This window comes from Penicillium cataractarum, assembly GCF_028827025.1.
Source record: "Penicillium cataractarum strain IBT 29864 chromosome Unknown utg000002l, whole genome shotgun sequence".
NCBI classification, from domain to species: Eukaryota; Fungi; Ascomycota; class Eurotiomycetes; order Eurotiales; family Aspergillaceae; genus Penicillium; species Penicillium cataractarum.
In genome coordinates, this window is record NW_026622738.1 from 4,983,292 (window position 1) to 5,002,077 (window position 18,786).

Sequence of the window (18,786 nt, forward strand, 5' to 3'; positions counted from 1 at the left end):
AGAAGTGAGGTTATTTCTCATGGAATAAGATGGAGTGGAGACGTGGGCAGCCACGTTCTGCGGGAAGGATCGGCCGTTGGCTCAACCAAATACCCGGACGGTACCTGAAAAGGGACGATAGTCAGTGCGTGCGCCCAACACCATGGAATACATCCATGAGTAAAATTAAATAGAACTTACTATCCGCACATCCGGCTGCCCAGTAGCCCTTCTCATTCCACGCCACGCAGCTCACGGCCTTGACATTCTCTCCCATTGGCACCGTCGCAACAGTTTCGCCACTCAATATATCCCATGCGAAGACGGCTGCACCAGTTGCAGTGCCATCACCTTTAGGAGCCGCCTCACTTCCACTGAGAACCACTGCATCACCCTGCGCAAAGACAGAGCGGACTCGCAACTCGGTGTTGCGATACGTATGGCGTGGCTTGGTATCGAGAATTCCCAGCGTAGGCCCCTCAGCTTTCTTAGATGGTCCGCCGAAAGCTGCGAGGAGTGATCCATCTGTGCGATCCAGCATTCGGATATAGCTATCCAACGTGGACGTCAGCAGCGCATTGCCATCAACAGAGCACCGTACACTCGTCACAGGGTGGGCCAGAACGTCAACTGTTGTCTTGCCCATGCGAACATCATAGACCCGAACATGCCCATCGTAACTACCACTGGCAATCGAGTACGTAGGCATATTCACATGTAGAGACGAGACGGTGTCACTCGCCTCAGCGAGAGTCTGGATTGGCTTGTTGGCGTTGGATCGAGTATCCCACAGATTAATCGTGGTGTCTGCACTGCCTGAATCAGAGGAAGGGAAATTGTTAGCAAGGCAAATTATCAGAGGCGCGCAGGTATCCGCTTCGACTTAGGACAGGCCATACCAGAAACAACGACCGAATCACCCTCTCCCGCAAACTGCACAGCCTTGACTTTGCTGTTATGGCCAGTCCATCGCCTCGTAGTCCCTCCCTGCTCGACATCCCACAAGAACACCTGCCGATCGCCTCCGACACTGGCAAAGCGTGCATTATCCGTGGCGACGGCTACGTCAAGTACCGAGTAGCCGTGTGCCTCATACCGCTGGATGGGAGTGGTTGTTTCTACCGGCGTCGCGGAATTTTCTGCATTGCTGGGGACAGCTCGAGAGAGGTGAATCGCACGATCTGAGGAGCCTGTCAGGACATAGGTGCCGGGGTAGCTAGAGAAGGTAACGGCGTTGACGGGGCCTAGCGAGACATGGAACAGTTAGTGTTTGATCGCTCGCAGTTTGAGGGATACCTGGCGTACCATTGTGTGTTCTAAGGGTGTGTAGATGCCGCGTGGGGAATCTTTTCGGGGGCATGACCGCTGGAGAGAGAATGTGACCAGTAACAGAGCAGGTAAGAAGACGTTTTGAAGCTTTGCGGATGATGCGTGGGCCTGGAGTTCGGCGAAATGGGGCCCGAGACTCCACTTATGACTACAGACCGAAGCTCTGACGAACTACAAGAATAAGCTACAGAAGTATTTACTCCATACACTCAAAAGGAATCAATTCAATCAAAAACACCTAAATTTCGACCAAAGGATTAACTCTGTATTTTCCGCGCTACAGAATACAGGAGGGGTTATTATCAAGGATGTAGACACCATCGCTAGCTACCAGCGGTAAATGGATATAACAGAACGAAACGAACAAGCCCTTCAAGGCGAAGGTGCGCCCTCCCAAGCGCGTGAATTGCAAGACATTGGGTACTCAAGAGAAAGAAACGACGAGAGAGCCAACACAAGTGTGCCAACTCCCTTTTTGAACCACCATTCTAGCGACGACCGTGGCTGCGGGTGCCGGAGCCCTGCAGGCCTTCGATCTCTTGCTCGAGGGATTTGATGCTACCAGAGGTTAGTAATTATAAACACACAAATTGACCGATTGAAAACGTACGCAGCGTGAGTAGCCTCGAGATCCTTGTTGAGTCGGTCGCGCTCAGAGATGAGCTTCTGCTCCCACTGTCGGAAACGGCTCTCCTCGACCTTGACCTGCTCGGTGAACCGCTTGCGCAGGTTCTCCTCCTCCTCCTTGAACTTGGGGTTGTCCAGCTTGCGGGGTCGGGCCTCGCCGAACTTGCGAGTCTCCATCTGCTGGGCACGGTAAGCCTCGTAGTGAGACTCCTCGGTAGTGTGGATAAGATCCAGCATGTGGGTGCGAATCAAGATCGAACGGAGCTTCTTGAAGTCGCAGTGGTCCTCGTTCTCCACCTCGGCAACACCCCAAGCATATTGACGACCCTTGACGACACGGCCGTCGTTGGCCTTGACATCCTTCTCGGAACCAATAACGGCGAAAGGCATAGCAGCCATCAGGCTACGGGCGTGGGTGGCGGCGTGCTCATCGTCCTCCTCGATTGGTGGGGTGTAGATCTTAATTCCCTGGGCCTCGATAACGGCGCGAATCTAGTTGTCTAGTTAGTCCAGGGTGCTCCTTGAGTCCGGCCCAACTCCCCGAATAGCTTTCCGACTTACTCTCTCCTTGTACTTGGCCAGATCGGCGTGGCTGAGGGTGTCGGCCTTGGCAACGACGGGGATCAGGTTGACGCGGGAGCTCAGGCGCTTCATAACCTCAATGTCGAGAGGCTTGAGGGTGTGTCCAGTGGGGCGGATGAAGTACAGGCAAGCGTGCACACGCATGTCAATCTTGTCGGTACGGCGGGGCTGCTGCTCCTGGAGCATGTAGGATTCGTGCTGGTCATCCAAGAACTCAATAATGGGCTGCCACGAGTCGCGGTTGTTGACATAGTCGCCGAAGCCGGGGGTATCAATAACGGTCAGGCGAACTGTGAAAGGAAAGCAAGCCGGGTTAATAATCCGTAATTGCAATACGTCCGATGTAAACAAAGCTCCCATCCATCCTTATCGCCTGATTGGGGGTCCAGCATATCGCACCTTTGAAGAACTTCTCCTCCAGCTCGGCCTTGGTGATCTCGATCTCAACGGTGCGGTCAACCTGCTTCTGGTGGCGGCGCTTGTGATCGGCATAGTTTTTGATGGTGGTAGAGAACAGGGTGTTGATGAAGGTAGTCTTTCCCAATCCCGACTCTCCGGCAACCTGTAGACAGAGTCATTAGTGTCGAGGCTCAGATCGGGGGACATTCCAAGCTTAGACACACCATAATTGTGAAAGCCGCACCCCGCTTCGCGACAATCTTGTGTCTAGATACCGTCAATTAGAAGCTACCCCTTGAAGTCAATTCAGCATCAATTCCGTCAAGGTACGCACCGCTGGTTGGGGAGCTAAAAGGAACAACATGTGGTTAGCTATCATGACCTCAAAACGCGTTTTTTGGAGATTCGGGAAGTGAGGTCTTACATTGGCAATGCCAATGGGAGTGGCGGTCTCCGTTGTAGACATGATGTGTGTGCTGGTCGGGTGGGGGATATCAAAGGGTGTAAAGGCTGGAAGAAAGCGACGAGAGACCCCTCAAGTATGGACCGGGCTGGAGTGGAAAGATTGGTCGGAGATCCTGGAGGAAAAGGGGAGAGGCGATGAGCTGCTCGTTGCTTGCTTCCCCCTGAATCTCCTTTCGTTTTCTGGAGTATAGCTGGCCTTGCCTACCCGGGACTAGCGTATTCACTATCCCTATTTTGGTGCGGGACCGGACTATCGCTGATCCGAGGCTTATCTTTTTGGATTTGGGCCGTTGCAGAGCAAAAAGAGGAATTTTTGACGGAGTGTCTCGAGCTGTCGCAAAGGCAAAATGAAGACAGACTACAAGGTCGGTATGGTCCTATCTACTTTGTAAGACTGCTGGCTAACTCTTTATCTAGTTCTCCAATCTTTTGGGGACGGTCTACCGCAAGGGCAACCTGCTCTTTACTCCCGATGGCACCTGCTTGCTCTCGCCAGTAGGCAATCGCGTCTCGGTCTTTGATCTTGTGCAGTAGGTCGTCCACAGTTATGAAACTGCAATTCCTTGAACCGCAATTTCTCATACAGCGAATTTCTAGCAACACCTCCTATACCCTTCCTTTTTCCCACCGCAAGAACATCGTTCGCCTCGACCTTACGCCGCGAGGAAATCTTCTACTCACTGTCGACGAGGATGGTCGAGCTATCCTGACCAATTTCCACCGTCGCATTGCGATTCACCACTTTACCTTCAAGGGTAAGGTGTCAGCCCTCAAGTTTTCTCCATCGGGGCGACACTTTGCCGTGGCTGTGGGTAGACGCCTGCAACTCTGGCAGACCCCCTCGAATCCCGGTACCGAAACCAATGGCGAGATCGAGTTCGCTCCCTTCGTTCTACACCGTGACCTCGCTGGACACTTTGACGACATCCAGAACATTGAGTGGTCGAGTGACTCCCGGTTCCTACTTACTGCATCCAAGGACTTGACGGCGCGTGTATGGAGTCTAGATCCCGAGGATGGGTTTGAGCCCACGACCTTGTCTGGGCACAGATATGGAGTTGTCTGCGCATGGTTTGATGCCAATCAGGAATTGGTGAGTTGCTAAACGAGCATGATCTCTATTCGTCACATTTAGACTAACCCTTCCAACAGATCTACACAGTCAGTCAGGATGGTGCACTTTTCCGTTGGGAGTACCTCACGAAGAAGGATTTCGAAACGGGCGAGGATATTGCATCGGCTCGATGGAGGATCACTAAAAAGAACTTCTTCATGCAAAACGATGCCAAAGTCAACTGCGCCGCGTTCCACGCGAAATCCAATTTGTTGGTTGTTGGCTTCTCCAATGGCCTGTTTGGGCTTTATGATCTACCAGAGTTCAACACAATTCACCTTCTCAGGTATGCATCACAGACCAACTTGGATACCGATTTATTTTCTAATCAAACTTCCGTCACAGTGTCTCTCAGAGCAACATTGATGTGGTGACGATCAACCAATCTGGAGAGTGGCTTGCCTTTGGATCGTCCAAGTTCGGCCAGTTGCTAGTCTGGGAGTGGCAGTCCGAGTCGTACATTTTGAAGCAGCAGGGTCATCTCGACTCCATGAACTCAATTTGCTATTCGCCGGATGGGCAAAAGATTGTTACGACTGCCGACGACGGTAAGATCAAGGTGTGGGATGTCAAATCAGGCTTCTGCATTGTGACATTCACCGAGCACCAGAGCGGAGTGACCGCTTGTCAGTTTGCTAAGAAGGGTAATGTCTTGTTCACTGCATCCCTGGATGGTTCGATTCGCGCGTGGGATTTGATCCGGTATCGCAATTTCCGCACCTTTACTGCGCCCACCCGTCTCTCGTTCTCCTCCTTGGCGGTGGACCCTAGTGGCGAAGTCGTGTGCGCCGGCTCGCTCGACGATTTCGATATTCACGTGTGGTCCGTCCAAACCGGACAATTGCTCGATCAGCTCACCGGCCACGAGGCCCCCGTGTCCAGCCTTGCCTTTGCCGGTGATGGTAACCACCTGGTTAGCGGTAGCTGGGATCACACAGTCCGAGTTTGGAGCATCTTCGGCCGCGCCCAGACCAGTGAACCCCTCCAGCTCCAGTCTGACGTTCTGAGCGTCTCTTTCCGACCTGATGGCTTGCAGATCGCAGCCTCTACGCTCGATGGACAGCTATCCTTCTGGAACGTCTTCGAAGCCATTCAAGAAGGCGGCCTTGACGGACGTCGTGATGTCTCTGGCGGTCGGAAACTATCCGATAGGCGCACTGCTGCCAATTCAGCGGGAACCAAGTCCTTCAACCGTATTACCTACAGTGCCGACGGTAGCTGTATCCTTGCAGCTGGCAACAGCAAGTATATCTGCTTGTACGACGTGACGACCGGATCGCTTATCAAGAAGTTCACGGTCTCAGTCAACACGTCTCTGGACGGTACCCAGGAGTTCTTGAACAGCCGAGACCTTACCGAGGCTGGACCACGCGGCCTCCTGGACGAGTCTGGTGAGATGTCGGACAAGGAAGATCGCATCGACCGTTCCCTCCCTGGCGCGCATCGTGGTGATCCTGGCGTGCGCAGCGTCCGACCGGAAGTGCGGGTGACGTCGGTTGATTTCGCCCCAAGTGGTCGCTCTTTCTGTGCGGCCTCCACGGAGGGTCTCCTCATCTACAGTCTGGACACAGACTTTGTCTTTGATCCATTTGATCTGGACATTACCATCACTCCGGCGACCATTCTAGCCACTCTTGATGCCGCCAAGGCGGCTGCAGCATCCAACACCGTTGACGACGAGAACACATTCCTCAAGGCCATTATCATGGCCTTCCGTCTAAACGAATCGAAGCTTCTACGTGCTGTGTACGAAGCTATCCCTCCGTCCGATATTCCGCACGTGGTGCGGTCCGTGCCAACTGTCTATCTGCCCCGCCTGCTTCGCTTTGTCGCACACGCGGCCGATGAGACCCCTCATCTCGAATTCAATTTGCTGTGGATCGAGTCTCTATTCAGCTGCCACGGTCGTTACCTTAAGGACAACTCGGGGACTTTTGCGCCCGAGTTGCGCGCGGTTCAGCGTGCTGTTGACGAGATTCGGGAGAACCTTAAGCGACTCACGGAGAAGAACGTTTATGACCTGAACTACCTCCTGTCTAAGCCTGTGCTCGCCGATAAGAAGCCATCCACGTCCCTGCTTGCACTGGATAATGGTGACGCCGACGAAGTTGACGACCAAATGGTCGAAGCTGACGACGATGATGAAGGTTCATGGGTCGGTCTGGAATGAGTATCGTGAGAGATTCCCCTGTAATGTCTACTTTGCATGTGCGCCTGGCGTTTGTATATTAGGAAAAAAGGCGAACCCTTCAAAAGTGTGTATAGAGATAAGGGTCTTACCAGGATCTTTGAACAATAGAAGTACTGCAAACACTCGTGCAGTTCCGTTCCAAAAAGGGCAATTCCACAATGACTATCTAGTTTGTTCTTTGGATTTTGATCTCTCTCTTTCACCCCTGAAAGATACTCAGTAAGCAGCGTAGGGCGTCTCTCAATACTATCCGACGGCTTCTGTACAACCCTCCACTGATTTATCCTGACACAGACAGCCACCTTTAATTTTCCAGCAAATCCTTGGGAGCTTTCCAATCAGACTCTTGCCTGTTCCCTCGTATCTCAGATGGCCGGCTCAGCGATATGGCCCCTTTTCGGGATTTTACTGGCGCTCTATCTATTGCGCCAGAAACCAGATGCGCGCCTCAAGCAGATCCCCATCATCAGATATAGTGCTTTCCTGCCCGACCTCTTGAACCGGTTTATCTTCTACCAAAAGGCCAAGTCGATGATATACTGGGGTTATGAGAAAGTTCGGTAACACGAAGATGCGGATCTGGCACGGTGCTGACTTGAGTACTAGTTCAAAAATGATCCCTTTCGTATGCTCACCGGTGATGGAGAGATTGTCGTTTTGCCGATCAAGTATGTCGAGGAGCTAAAGCATCTTCCACCATCAGTTATCAGCTCCTTGGATGCGCAATTCGAGGTATCGTTGTAGCTTTCTTTTTGTAGTCGGTGGGGTAAAAATTGTTTCCAGCAATTTTCAAGCTGAGTATACATGGTTAGAATGCGCTGGGGGAATACACCAATATCAAGGTCAACAGCTATTTGCCCTCAAATACCGTTCGCAAACGCCTGACTCCCAGCATTGGTAGGAGATTTTTTGCATCCTCAATTCCAGATATATGATCCTCATCAACTAATACTATACAGCTCGAATCACACCCTGGATACTTGACGAATTACGCTACGCCTTCGACTCTGTGCTCCCGGACTGTGAAGGTGAAGAAAGCCCTCATACATACTAAAAGAGCTTCCTAACACGTATATCCCATGAAAAAAAAGACCAATGGACCACTATCAAAGCGCACGAAATGTTCGTCAGTCTGATTGCGCGTGCAACATCCCGTGTCCTGGCCGACTCCCTCCGACGCAACGAGCAATGGCTCGACATAGCCAGTAACTACTCAGTCAACGTGGGCATTACCATCCTCCTACTACGTCCATTCCCAAACTTCATCAGACCCTTCATTGCGCCATTTCTCCCCTCCGTCCAACAAATGAAGAAACAGCTACAATTCGCCAAGAACCTCTTCATTCCCATGATCAAAGAGCGCCGCTCTGCCGAGGCTGCTAATAACCCGAACTACGTCAAGCCCGACGACTTTCTGCAGTGGATAATGGATATGGCAGAGGACGAGCAGGATCTTGACCCCGAGGCACTGGCACATCATAATCTGATTCTTATGAGCTTGGCCGTTGTGCATACCAGCTCTATCGCACTTTGCCATATTCTTTACGATTTAATCGCCAGACCGGAGTATATCGAGCCGTTGCGCGAAGAGATTATGCAGACGCTAAGCAGTGGATGGGAAAACGCTACCACGGCATCATTTGACGCCCAGAAACGCTTGGATAGTTTCCTGCGCGAGTCGCAGCGTTGGGGTCCACCAGGTGAATGTGCGGGATTTCTTTCCCATTAAGTTGCTTTCTTTGAGTATCGTTTACTAAATCGAGCACAATGTAGTGTCCATGCATCGCATCGTCAAAGCACCTTTGACATTGTCGGACGGTCTACACCTCCCCAAGGGAGTACACATCTGCTTCCCCTCCGGTCCCATCAGCAAAGATCCAAATTTCGTATCGAACCCAGCTGTTTTTGACGGATTGCGATGGTGTCAGGATCCAGCAGATCGAAATGCACTTCGAGTGTCAAACATAACTTTGAACGGGAATGCTGAAAAGGAGAAAAAGGAGCAAAATGGCACATCAGGGACTCTATCTCCGACTACCAGCTTTATCAGTATTAGCCCGTCGAATATGCACTTTGGATTCGGGCGTCAAGCTTGCCCGGGTCGATTTTTCGCTGCAAGTACGATCAAGGCAATCATGAGCCGGATTATTCTGGACTACGAGTTTAAATTTGAGGGTGATCGGGTTGGATGGAGGCCGGCAAACATTGGGATTGGGGAACATATCTTCCCTAATCCTAACACACGGGTGTTGTTTCGAAAGAGGCAAAGGTGAGTTGGAAATTTCAAATTCATGTACCGCAGCGGGATTTTGGAGGCTACTTTTGTCGATGGGATTACCTAGCTGCACCTTGAAGTTCGAGTAGGTCGTTGGAAGAATAGAAGATATTTGTCGAGGAAGAGGAGAATATTGAGCTATGGGATCATTTCAATTCCTATCTTGTTTTCTTGAGATTTTTTATTTCATATTCACGACCCCAGGCATAAATACCAGCCGTATGTACTCCACACGACCAGACTATAGCCATCAAAAAAGATTGCATGTACAAACGGTAAAACCCATAGCTTCGTCACTCTTTATCATGGAGAGGAAAGATTCTCGTCAGGTCACTGGCTGGCCACTGTGGGAGCACCGCCTTGACCACCTCGTCCACGCCCGCGCTGTCCGTTACCACGTCCTCGTCCGCGACCACGGCCACGGCCACGGTCCATTCCCTGGGGTGGGGGCACCTGAGTCATGTTCCTAGGGCGGAAGTTCGGGTTGTTTTGGATAATTCCCTCGCTGGGGTCGCTGTTGTCGACAGAGTGATATCCACCTCTGAACCCACCACGGCCACGGTTTCCATTACCGCGGGGACCACGAGGAGGACCATTGTTGGGATGAGGACGGTGCGGAAGCACCATAGGCTGGCCATTGTTCATGGCAACATGACCACCACGATGAGTACCTTGGCCAGACACGGCGCCCTTGAAAGAACCTCTCAATGGCGGAGGAGCCGGAGCATTTCTCAGCTGGCCCTGTCCATTGGGGCCCAAGGGGGCACCATAACCACCAACGGTGAGGGGGGTTGGTTGTTGGCTAGGTTGCTGGTTGGTTGCAGCACGGGAGGAGGCAATCAGCTGTCGGAACGAGAGATTGAGAACAGATGATGCAAGCACTGTCTGTCCACGGAATGGGGAACAGCGATCGCCAAGGGCAGTGCCACTCATAAAGGACACGTCAAATAGTACGTCAAGCAGAAGAGCACGAGAAGTTCTCGTGATACCGACCACCGTGCCACGGGTGGCGATTGGTACTTTGCCCGAGTCTTGGCAATACACGACCCGGTCTCCAAGCTTGAACGTCTGGTTACCCAGACGATGTTCAGCATCGGCAGGACGAAGTAGAGCGCCACGAGGAACGCCGCGAACCTTCTTTGCTTGCATTTCGGGAGTACCGAGCTGGTCAGCATCCTGTTCAATCAACTGGACGATGTCGGAATCCAGTTGCTCAGCATCGAGAGGGACTCTCTCAAAGTTCTTGCTCTCCATTGACTTCAGCCACTCGCGGATCTCCTTCATCTTGGCAATGGCGATCTCCTCCGGGTAGAAATCAGTTGGAGCGTAGCGATCCTTTTGAGGACTACGCTGGATTCCAGCGATAAACTCTGGGAAGGTGATCATGTATTGTGCCAACAAGTCCACGGCTTTCTGGCTAAACTCCCATCCAGATTGTCCACGGCGAGAGTATCCAAGGACCTTTTGCTTTCGAGCCTCAAATTTGAGGTTCAGGCCCAGGTTCACTCGCGTGCCGTCAACATCAACGGAGAATGAAGAGGTAATCTTGGCCAGCACCAGCGGGTTGAGGTTGAGATTGCGAGCAACAGCGTAAGAGGGCATGTAAGGACAGAGTTGTTCAGCTTGCCTAACACGGGCCTTTCCGAACTCGGGTTCGCGGTCCTTCACAGCTGCGATAAAACCGTTCACTTTGCCGTCGGTATGTCCACTGACATGGACAGGTCGACCATAGTTGAAGTCACCCAGGAAAAACGCGCGAGAGTTTTCGGGGAACTCTTCTTCGATAGGCAGAGCCTCCCTCTCAATGAAGCGTTCATCGGGGTTAACAACCTCATCGACAACAATCTGAAGGGCATAGTCGGTCTCTTGGCCGGGAATGTCGGCAAACTCCTTGATAATGGCACCTTCATCGGTCTTGATCATGCCCTTCAAGGGCTGGATGTGGACTAAAGCCTCCACACTCCCAATGATCATACCAAGACGCTTGCTGTAATGACTTTCAATCCGGTCCGCCTTCTTCTTGAACTGCTCGATTTGCTGAGGAGTGTGTGGAATTTGAACAACGTGTTGCTCGCCTGGTGGAAGGATGTAGTCGAAGAGCTCATCCGATACACGAATGACGAGCGCTTCCTGCAGGTACGGATAGCCGACATGGACTCGCTTGCCAAGTTTCTCCTTGGCCAACTCGACGCTGGATCGGCTGCCTGGGTCAAGAAGAGTGACGACTTGACTCTCGTTGCGGCTTTCCTGCTGGAACACAGTAACTCCATGAAAGCCCAACTGGCCGACATGGGGTAGTGTCTTGATACTAGGGAAGCCAGCCAGGGCCGCCTCGCCTAGATGTACACCCTCCATCAGGCCATTGTATGGCTCCAACCCATCCATAGTGGGAAGATCGAAGAGATTCTCGATACAGTGGCAGTTCGGGAGATCGGGGAACACGCCAGGCATTGAAGAAGGATACACAAAGTTCACTTCGGGTGAATAAGTGAACTTCAAACTAGCCCCAAAGTCATTGCGCGCCTTTTCGTCGGGACTGAGGAACTGTTCCTTGGTTTTCAGGGCATTCAACAGTCTCGTCTCGTCGATGAAAGGAATCTTGACCACAGCCTCCCACTCCATCTTTTTTCCATTCATATCCAAGTCGAAATCACGAGGATAGAAATCAATGATAGGAGACTCCGGGGATGTCATGAGATCCCAATAGGCAGTTGGCACGATCTTCTTACTGCGGTCCGGCAAGACACCCATCAGCTGCTCGTATGGCCGGAAAGGCTGCCCGAGTCGGAAGTTCATGTCGGCACCCAACCCCTTTTTCACATCTGAAAGCCGAGGTAAGTATATAATAACAGAAAATCAGGACACGGAAAACAGTGTCCCAGTAAAAGTTAACTTACCAGAGATCATAGGAGCATAGTGATACCTGAAGAACCAGGGCCACGAAGCAATACCACGGTAGTAGTAGAACAAAACCCACTGCAATCCTTGCACATAGTTCTCTGTCAACTTCTTCATCTCCTCCTCATTATCAAGTCCCCAGTCAAACTTGGAGCGGTAGTAATTATCCTTCCATTCCTGGAATTTGGCGTCATACTTCTTCTCGGCGGCTTGTTGCACCTCCTCCGGTGTCATGTCCTGGACCTTGGCTTTTTCGTACTTGCGAATAATGCGTGAAACAGCTATGAATGCTTCTCCCTCGTCGTCGTCATCGTCATCGCCCTGCAACTGTGGAAGCTGAACGCGCATGAATCTATCGCCAGCCTCGTTGTCCACGGTGGACCACTGCACACGAAGCTCGTCTGCGAGTTTCTCAATGAACACACGGTCACGAGCTGGAAGCGTAGGAGGGAAGTCCAGCGGCTTGGGCTCGGATTCCTTGCTAGGGCGATTCAAGACATACTGCTTCACTTTCTTGAGAATGTCCTTTTGGGCGGAGGTGACCGTCAGCTCCCTCGGCCTCGTGTTCAGCTCCAGAGAGCCATCATTGCCATTCTGCTTGGCCTTGATCCACTGCGCATCGGAGTTCTCGGCCTGGAAAAATCGGTGCTCGACCTCGCTGAGGGCCTCCACCAGGATTCCAAGCCGTTCGACATTGATCACACCTTGCTCGTTGATATATCCTCCCATCTTTCGCAACACGTCCTTGTAAATCTTGAACATGAGTGCCAGCGCACCTTCGTTGATATGTAGGTTTGGCAGATTGGGCAAGAAATCGTTTCCAACAAAGAATGCCATTAGGATGAAATCGTCAATGACTCGCTCCATATCGAATGGGAAATTGAGGGCACCTTCCTCTTCCAGCTCCTGGAACTCCAACTCCAGATACTCGCGAACCATGCTGAGATGCAAAAGATAAAAGTTCTGGTGCTCAAGCTCCTTTGGCTTCTTGGAGACTTGACGGCCAAACGTCACTTCTTCACGGAGGAGGCAGAAGTGAGGGTCATGACTGAGCAGACCCAGCATGATAAGATCAGCATCCAAACCATAAAGACAATGGCGGACGTTGGGATGATAGTCGGGCTGCGCTTTAGCGCGCCGGATGTATTCCATGATCTTGTGTTCACCCTCACCGGGCACCTCGTGGCCCGAGAGCACGATCTCCACTCCTTGCCAATCGGAGTCCTCCGAGATCTTCTTGTTGATAAAGTACTTCAATTGTTGCGTCAACTTCGCCATAAACTCGGTACCGGGCGTAATGCAGTTGCTATCGAATGCATCCTCTTTTGGCATCTCCAGGCCTTGTTGGATGGCCTTCTCCTTTGCCACCTCGGCGTCCAGCGCCGTTCTAAAGCGACGCGCACGTTGTTGGTTCATCTTGGCACGTGGGGCCACACCATCGACTGCCATGAAAAAGAGCTTCTTCGGTTTGATTTTGCCGAATAAGTGCTCGATGTAGTTAAAGATTGCAATGAACATCTGCTCCTCGGTCATGCGGAATGTCGGGGAGTCGCTGTCCTTATGTGTGCAGTTGTGAATAATACCGTTCATATCGAGGTACAGGCTGTCAAATTCGGGGATGCGGCTCTCAGCGATCAGCATGGAGATCGCGGGATACCGCTCACTCAGCCAGCGGAAGAACTTCGGAACACCCATGGTGACGATGGGCTCAGGTAAAAAGCTTCGTAACGTGAGAGTAATGATACAGATGACGAGACCAGCTGCAAGATTTCGCCGGAGTGGAGGATTCGAAAGTGATCGTTAGAGGTATCAGCGCGAACTTGCAACTGAAGAGGGCAAGCTCAACTGATAACTGGGGAGATCGTAAGGTAATAGAGAAAAGTCCCAAGGCAAGTGCCGCGGGGCTGAAAAGTGAAGAGTTGTGTAATGTGAAAGGAGAGCCCCGGTGGGGGGGAAAAGGGAGAGAGGGACGTCTTAAAGTCGTGAGAGGTGGAGGAGGAAGCTTTCCAAGGTGTCGGGCAGATCTGCTGTTCTCGGAGTCACCGCCAAAGCCCCCGGCTTCCTAAATGGGACTAGCGGCCGCTTAGTCGTCGCCCATTAACAATTAACGATTAAACGCGGTCCGAGCTTGCCTGTCGCAAGTCGCGTTCGTGTTCGTGGAATCGAAGTACCTTTCCCACACCGTCTACCCCATTCCTACCTCCACCCTGTCCCGCGAATCGACCTTCAACACCTTATTTGTGATCGCATTGATTACTGTTTAATTAAGAGCTGCACAATGGAGCCCTACGAGGAGGAGCATGGTAAGTGGCTGGAGCTATGCGAAGCGGCTGGAAATCTCAAACTAACGGGTGAATAGCTGGAGTGGAGGAGCAGGAGAAGGAGCATGAGCACACCCAAGAGAAGATTGTCAATGAAGGTATGGATATCGGCTTCTCTCATCACCTTCATTCTCTACCTCAACATCTACTTTACGTGCACATCTTCATCTTGATCTCAATTTCGATCATCATGGCTAACTTCGGACACCTCTACTCAGAGTACAAGACATGGAAGAAGAATGCGCCTTTCCTCTATGATATGATTCTCAGCACAGCTCTTGAGTGGCCAACCCTCACCACTCAGTGGTTGCCTGATGTGCAAGAGTCAGTAGCTCCAGGGCCCCAAGCCACTCTCTAGAGCCTAGAGATTCCTGACCGGTCTTTCTCTCACAGTGTTCCCGACAAGCCATATTCTACTCATCGCCTGCTTATTGGCACCCACACCGCTGGCGATGCTCAAAACTACCTTCAGATTGCCCACGTCCAACTCCCAAATGCCAACGCTCCCAACCCTGATGACTATGATGAGGACAAGGGCGAAATTGGTGGTTATGGGGGTGGCTCGAAGAAGTCGCCCATGGAAATCAAGTTCAACATTGTCCAGAAGATTGATCACCAGGGAGAAGTCAACAAGGCCCGCTACCAACCACAGAACCCGAACATCATTGCGACCATGTGTACGGATGGCCGCGTGATGATCTGGGATCGCTCAAAGCACCCGAGCATGCCCACGGGGACTGTCAACCCTCAGATGGAGCTCTTGGGTCATGAGGCAGAAGGTTTCGGTCTGAGCTGGAACCCTCACGATGCTGGCCACCTCGCAACCGGTAGTGAAGACAAGACGGTTCGACTTTGGTGAGCACAATCGGCTCTAATGAATTTGTCTAATTTGGGATTCGAATACTCATATATGCACAGGGACATTACTACATACACCAAGGGCAACAAGGCTGTGAAGCCCACCCGTACCTACACACACCACTCCTCGATCGTTAACGATGTTCAACATCACCCTCTTCACTCTTCCCTGATTGGTACCGTCTCCGACGATATCACGCTCCAGATCATTGATGTGCGTAATGCGGACAGCACTCGGGCCGTTGCCTCCGTTGGTGGTGAGCACAGGGATGCCATCAACTCCATTGCCTTCAACCCCGCTTCAGAGACGATCCTGGCCACTGGCTCTGCCGATAAGACTATTGGCATTTGGGATTTGCGGAATCTGAAGGCCAAGTTACACTCCCTGGAGGGACACACCGACTCGGTGCAATCAATTGCTTGGCATCCCTTCGAGGAGTCCGTGCTGGCTAGCTCCAGCTACGACCGGAAGATCATGTTCTGGGATCTCAGTCGTGCGGGCGAGGAGCAGACTCCTGAGGATGCCCAGGATGGACCGCCAGAGCTGTAAGTTTGCCCAATATCGCACTCCTTATCTTCTTCTTTCATCATTCTTCCTACGGCTTTACTAACCTATTTCCTCAGCCTGTTCATGCACGGTGGACACACCAACCGGGTCTCCGATTTCAGCTGGAACCTCAACGATCCGTGGGTCCTTTGCTCGGCTGCCGAGGACAACTTGCTACAGGTATGGAAGGTTGCGGATGCAATTGTAGGCAAGGATCTGGATGATGTGCCCACGGAGGAGTTGGAGGCATGATTTTGTATTTTTGGTCGGCTAATTCAATTGCGTTTCTCGGATGGTTCTCATGGTCGATTGCCATTCTTATTTTTTGGAATTTAGTTGCGGGCGAAAAGCTTCATACTGGGTGATAATTCAAAATCGCATGAATACCAATGATTTATTTATTCACGGAGTCCCTAGAGGTGTCGGTACCCTCATGTGGGTATCAACGGCAAGGCAGACGGAGGCTACTGTAGGACGAAGGGGGAGAGTGCTCAGGGCTTGTCGGAGGTAGACGAAGAGTGAGCAGCGATGAACCTTTTGATGGCAAGACTTGGGCGATGGGTAAAAAGGGAAAGAGGGGTTTTCGGTCTGTGTTTACTTCTAGTATTCAACATGTCTGTAATAGCCAGGGGATTTGCGTGCCCCGGGTACGCAAATCAAAAGTACACATTTTGGGTTCTTGGAAATCAAGAGCGTGGCGTTCCTACAACAAAGAGAAAACTCAAGAATTGGCGAACGAGAACCAGCTTATTGATACCCCCATTTAACGCGAGTCCAACGTTCGTGTCCGACCAAGGAATTCAGAAAGAAACCTATGGGACAGGGCGATGAGCCTAGGCACAGGATATAAATATCTTGTTTAAGCCTGATGCTCATGAAAATGGCGTCCATCCTGGATCTTCGACCGTTGGCAGAAGTCAAAAGAACCTCATCCCTGATACTTCAAGGGCCTAGGTAATATATGATGGGCCTCTCAAGACACTGGATAGTGATGGAGTATAGTAACATTATATACGTTAGGACCCTTTCAAGCATCGTTAAGTGGGGTGTGAGATATATTTTTTGGTGGGGTTTGCCTTAAGGAAAACTTCGACCGAATTGGCATTCAAGTCCAGTATGTCGATCCAGAACCGGAGATACTGTGTAAATTCTGGAACTACAGGAGAACAGCACTCCATTCATGATCTCCAAATTGTCAATACCTCAATCCCCAAATTCCCTCGACTGCCCTCCGCGGACAACGTGATGGCGCCACCGGAGCAAGAAAGCTGAAAAAAGCAGGCGGTGTCGGGAAAAATGAGGGGAACTCTTCTAAACGGGCTTAGCGTCCCGTGATTTCGGATTGCATTTGCGTCAAAAAAAAAGTAGAGTCATCTTGTCGCTGACAATGTTCTGCTAAGCCCATTGTTCTTATTCTGTCTCGCTATCAGGTTCATTCTTGAGTCTACCAACTCCTCCAAATACCCTCAATCCATTCTCCATGGGTGCTGGTTCTCCTCCCGGTCCGGCCAAGCCGTCGGCCATCCCGTCCCACATGCTGAACGGCAGCTCACCCCTCCAATCCTCCACGGCGGCCGGTAGTGGGACTCGTGTTCGTGATAACCGCGAACGAGAGAGCCTCAATACCTCTATCCGCTCCTCCTTTGCACCTCGTGTACCTGCTGAATTCGAGTCTCTTGAGGCGGGGTCCCGCCCCGCGCGTGAGCCCACTGCCTCCACCGCTGCTACCGAAGCGGGAGCTGCCCAAACTGCCCTGAGCCTGCGGTATGTTCTCATTCACAGAGTGATACCCCATATAACCATAAATCCAGTTCCATATCTGACAACCCAACAGCGGCAGACTCCCTCTGCTGAATGACCCTCCCCGCGACCCCCGCGACGAGGGCGGTCCGTTGACCCCGCCGGCGACGTCAAGCCGCCCCGCCAGCCCTTATACCATGAACCCTCCCATCGACTTTGACGGTCTCAGCTGGCCCTGTAAGTGAATTGACTCCAATTGTGCTGTTATGTGTATATGATAATTTTTCTAAACTTTTTTTCTTTCTCTTCGCCACCCAGGCCCCGGTACTCGGCAGCGACTGGAGTCGACCCCAGAGGAGAACGAAGAGCGTATCAAGAAACTTGCGGGAGCAGTGAGAACAATTCTGGAATGTGTTGGTGAGGATCCTGAGCGTGAGGGTCTCCGTGAGACCCCAGAGCGGTATGCCAAGGCCATGCTCTACTTCACCAAAGGCTACGAGGAGAATGTGCGGGATTTGGTTAATGGCGCAGTGTTCCACGAGGACCACGATGAGCTGGTCATTGTTAAGGATATCGACGTGTTTTCGCTGTGCGAGCACCACATGGTGCCCTTCACTGGCAAGGTAGGACAGACCCTGCATATATTCCCCATCGAATCACGCTGATCATGTGGGGCAGATGCACATCGGCTATATCCCGGATCGCCGTGTCCTCGGACTCTCGAAGCTTGCTCGCTTGGCGGAGATGTTCTCCCGCAGACTCCAAGTCCAGGAGCGTCTGACCAAGCAGGTTGCTTTGGCAATCTCTGAAGTTCTTAAGCCTCGTGGTGTCGGAGTCGTTATGGAATCCTCCCACCTGTGCATGGTCATGCGCGGCGTCCAAAAGACCGGCAGCACCACGACCACTAGCTGTATGCTGGGCTGCATGCGGTCGAGTGCTAAGACTCGCGAGGAGTTCTTGACTCTGCTGCACCGGCGATAGAGAGTTCTCGTCGTTTTCACATTTCCCCCCTCCTACCTTGTGCCATTTCATTTTTCCAACTGGGGAGACAAGTTACGATTTTGGAGTTTTGGTGGTGACCTTTCAACAGGTTAATGTAATGTTGGCTTTCTTTTCTCATGAGCATGTTGCTCTAGCGTGGATCTGGGTGTTTATCTTCTCTCTTCTGTCTACGTTTTCCTTTTTACGTTCTTCCCGAATGTTGCTTCTTGCATATACCTTGGAATGATGCCGACGCCCTGCGATCTTTCAACCCGCCGTCTTCAGGGACTTTGAAAGCAAGCATCCCACATATTTCACGCTTGCATTTGTCCCGACTCAACGATGACACACTTTCATTTCATGATGTTTAGACTTACACACCCTACACAGGGCCATTTTTTTTTTTTTTGAGTTTAGTTGGAGTTCTGTTCTGGAGACCGAGAACCTTCTGGCGGCACCGGCGAGGCTGTTTCAACACTT

The 18,786-nt window shown here is 51.7% G+C and overlaps 7 protein-coding genes across 7 annotated transcripts; 4 read left to right on the forward strand and 3 right to left on the reverse strand.

The window, feature by feature from the left end:
* Positions 1–81: 81 nt before the first annotated feature.
* N7496_003827 (WD40 repeat domain-containing protein) lies at positions 82–1,339 on the reverse strand (the record flags this gene model as incomplete). Its single annotated transcript, XM_056696758.1, has 4 exons — positions 82–104; positions 181–795; positions 879–1,223; positions 1,285–1,339. 4 exons carry the CDS (start codon positions 1,337–1,339, stop codon positions 82–84), a joined length of 1,038 nt encoding a protein of 345 aa, XP_056558970.1.
* Positions 1,340–1,752: 413 nt separating this feature from the next.
* On the reverse strand, positions 1,753–3,382 carry aspC (septin CDC12; the record flags this gene model as incomplete). The annotated part of the gene is made up of 7 exons (XM_056696759.1): positions 1,753–1,866; positions 1,919–2,427; positions 2,497–2,807; positions 2,917–3,079; positions 3,141–3,183; positions 3,251–3,264; positions 3,341–3,382. The coding sequence occupies 7 exons, from the start codon at positions 3,380–3,382 to the stop codon at positions 1,797–1,799; spliced, it is 1,152 nt and encodes a 383-aa protein (XP_056558971.1). The 3' UTR covers positions 1,753–1,796.
* Positions 3,383–3,728: 346 nt separating this feature from the next.
* Positions 3,729–6,665, forward strand: N7496_003829 (snoRNA-binding rRNA-processing protein PWP2; the record flags this gene model as incomplete). The annotated part of the gene is made up of 5 exons (XM_056696760.1): positions 3,729–3,746; positions 3,799–3,911; positions 3,979–4,474; positions 4,534–4,781; positions 4,841–6,665. The coding sequence occupies 5 exons, from the start codon at positions 3,729–3,731 to the stop codon at positions 6,663–6,665; spliced, it is 2,700 nt and encodes an 899-aa protein (XP_056558972.1).
* A 1,141-nt stretch (positions 6,666–7,806) lies between these two features.
* On the forward strand, positions 7,807–8,415 carry N7496_003830 (cytochrome P450; the record flags this gene model as incomplete). Its single annotated transcript, XM_056696761.1, has 1 exon — positions 7,807–8,415. The coding sequence occupies one exon, from the start codon at positions 7,807–7,809 to the stop codon at positions 8,413–8,415; it is 609 nt and encodes a 202-aa protein (XP_056558973.1).
* Positions 8,416–9,291: 876 nt separating this feature from the next.
* Positions 9,292–13,554, reverse strand: N7496_003831 (chromatin-binding exonuclease XRN1; the record flags this gene model as incomplete). The annotated part of the gene is made up of 2 exons (XM_056696762.1): positions 9,292–11,783; positions 11,859–13,554. 2 exons carry the CDS (start codon positions 13,552–13,554, stop codon positions 9,292–9,294), a joined length of 4,188 nt encoding a protein of 1,395 aa, XP_056558974.1.
* Positions 13,555–14,137: 583 nt separating this feature from the next.
* N7496_003832 (WD repeat RBAP46/RBAP48/MSI1 family protein) lies at positions 14,138–15,837 on the forward strand (the record flags this gene model as incomplete). Its single annotated transcript, XM_056696763.1, has 6 exons — positions 14,138–14,162; positions 14,219–14,278; positions 14,399–14,504; positions 14,574–15,035; positions 15,099–15,584; positions 15,663–15,837. 6 exons carry the CDS (start codon positions 14,138–14,140, stop codon positions 15,835–15,837), a joined length of 1,314 nt encoding a protein of 437 aa, XP_056558975.1.
* Positions 15,838–17,065: 1,228 nt separating this feature from the next.
* Positions 17,066–18,306, forward strand: N7496_003833 (GTP cyclohydrolase I; the record flags this gene model as incomplete). Its single annotated transcript, XM_056696764.1, has 4 exons — positions 17,066–17,349; positions 17,420–17,562; positions 17,644–17,948; positions 18,004–18,306. The coding sequence occupies 4 exons, from the start codon at positions 17,066–17,068 to the stop codon at positions 18,304–18,306; spliced, it is 1,035 nt and encodes a 344-aa protein (XP_056558976.1).
* Between the last annotated feature and the right edge of the window lie 480 nt (positions 18,307–18,786).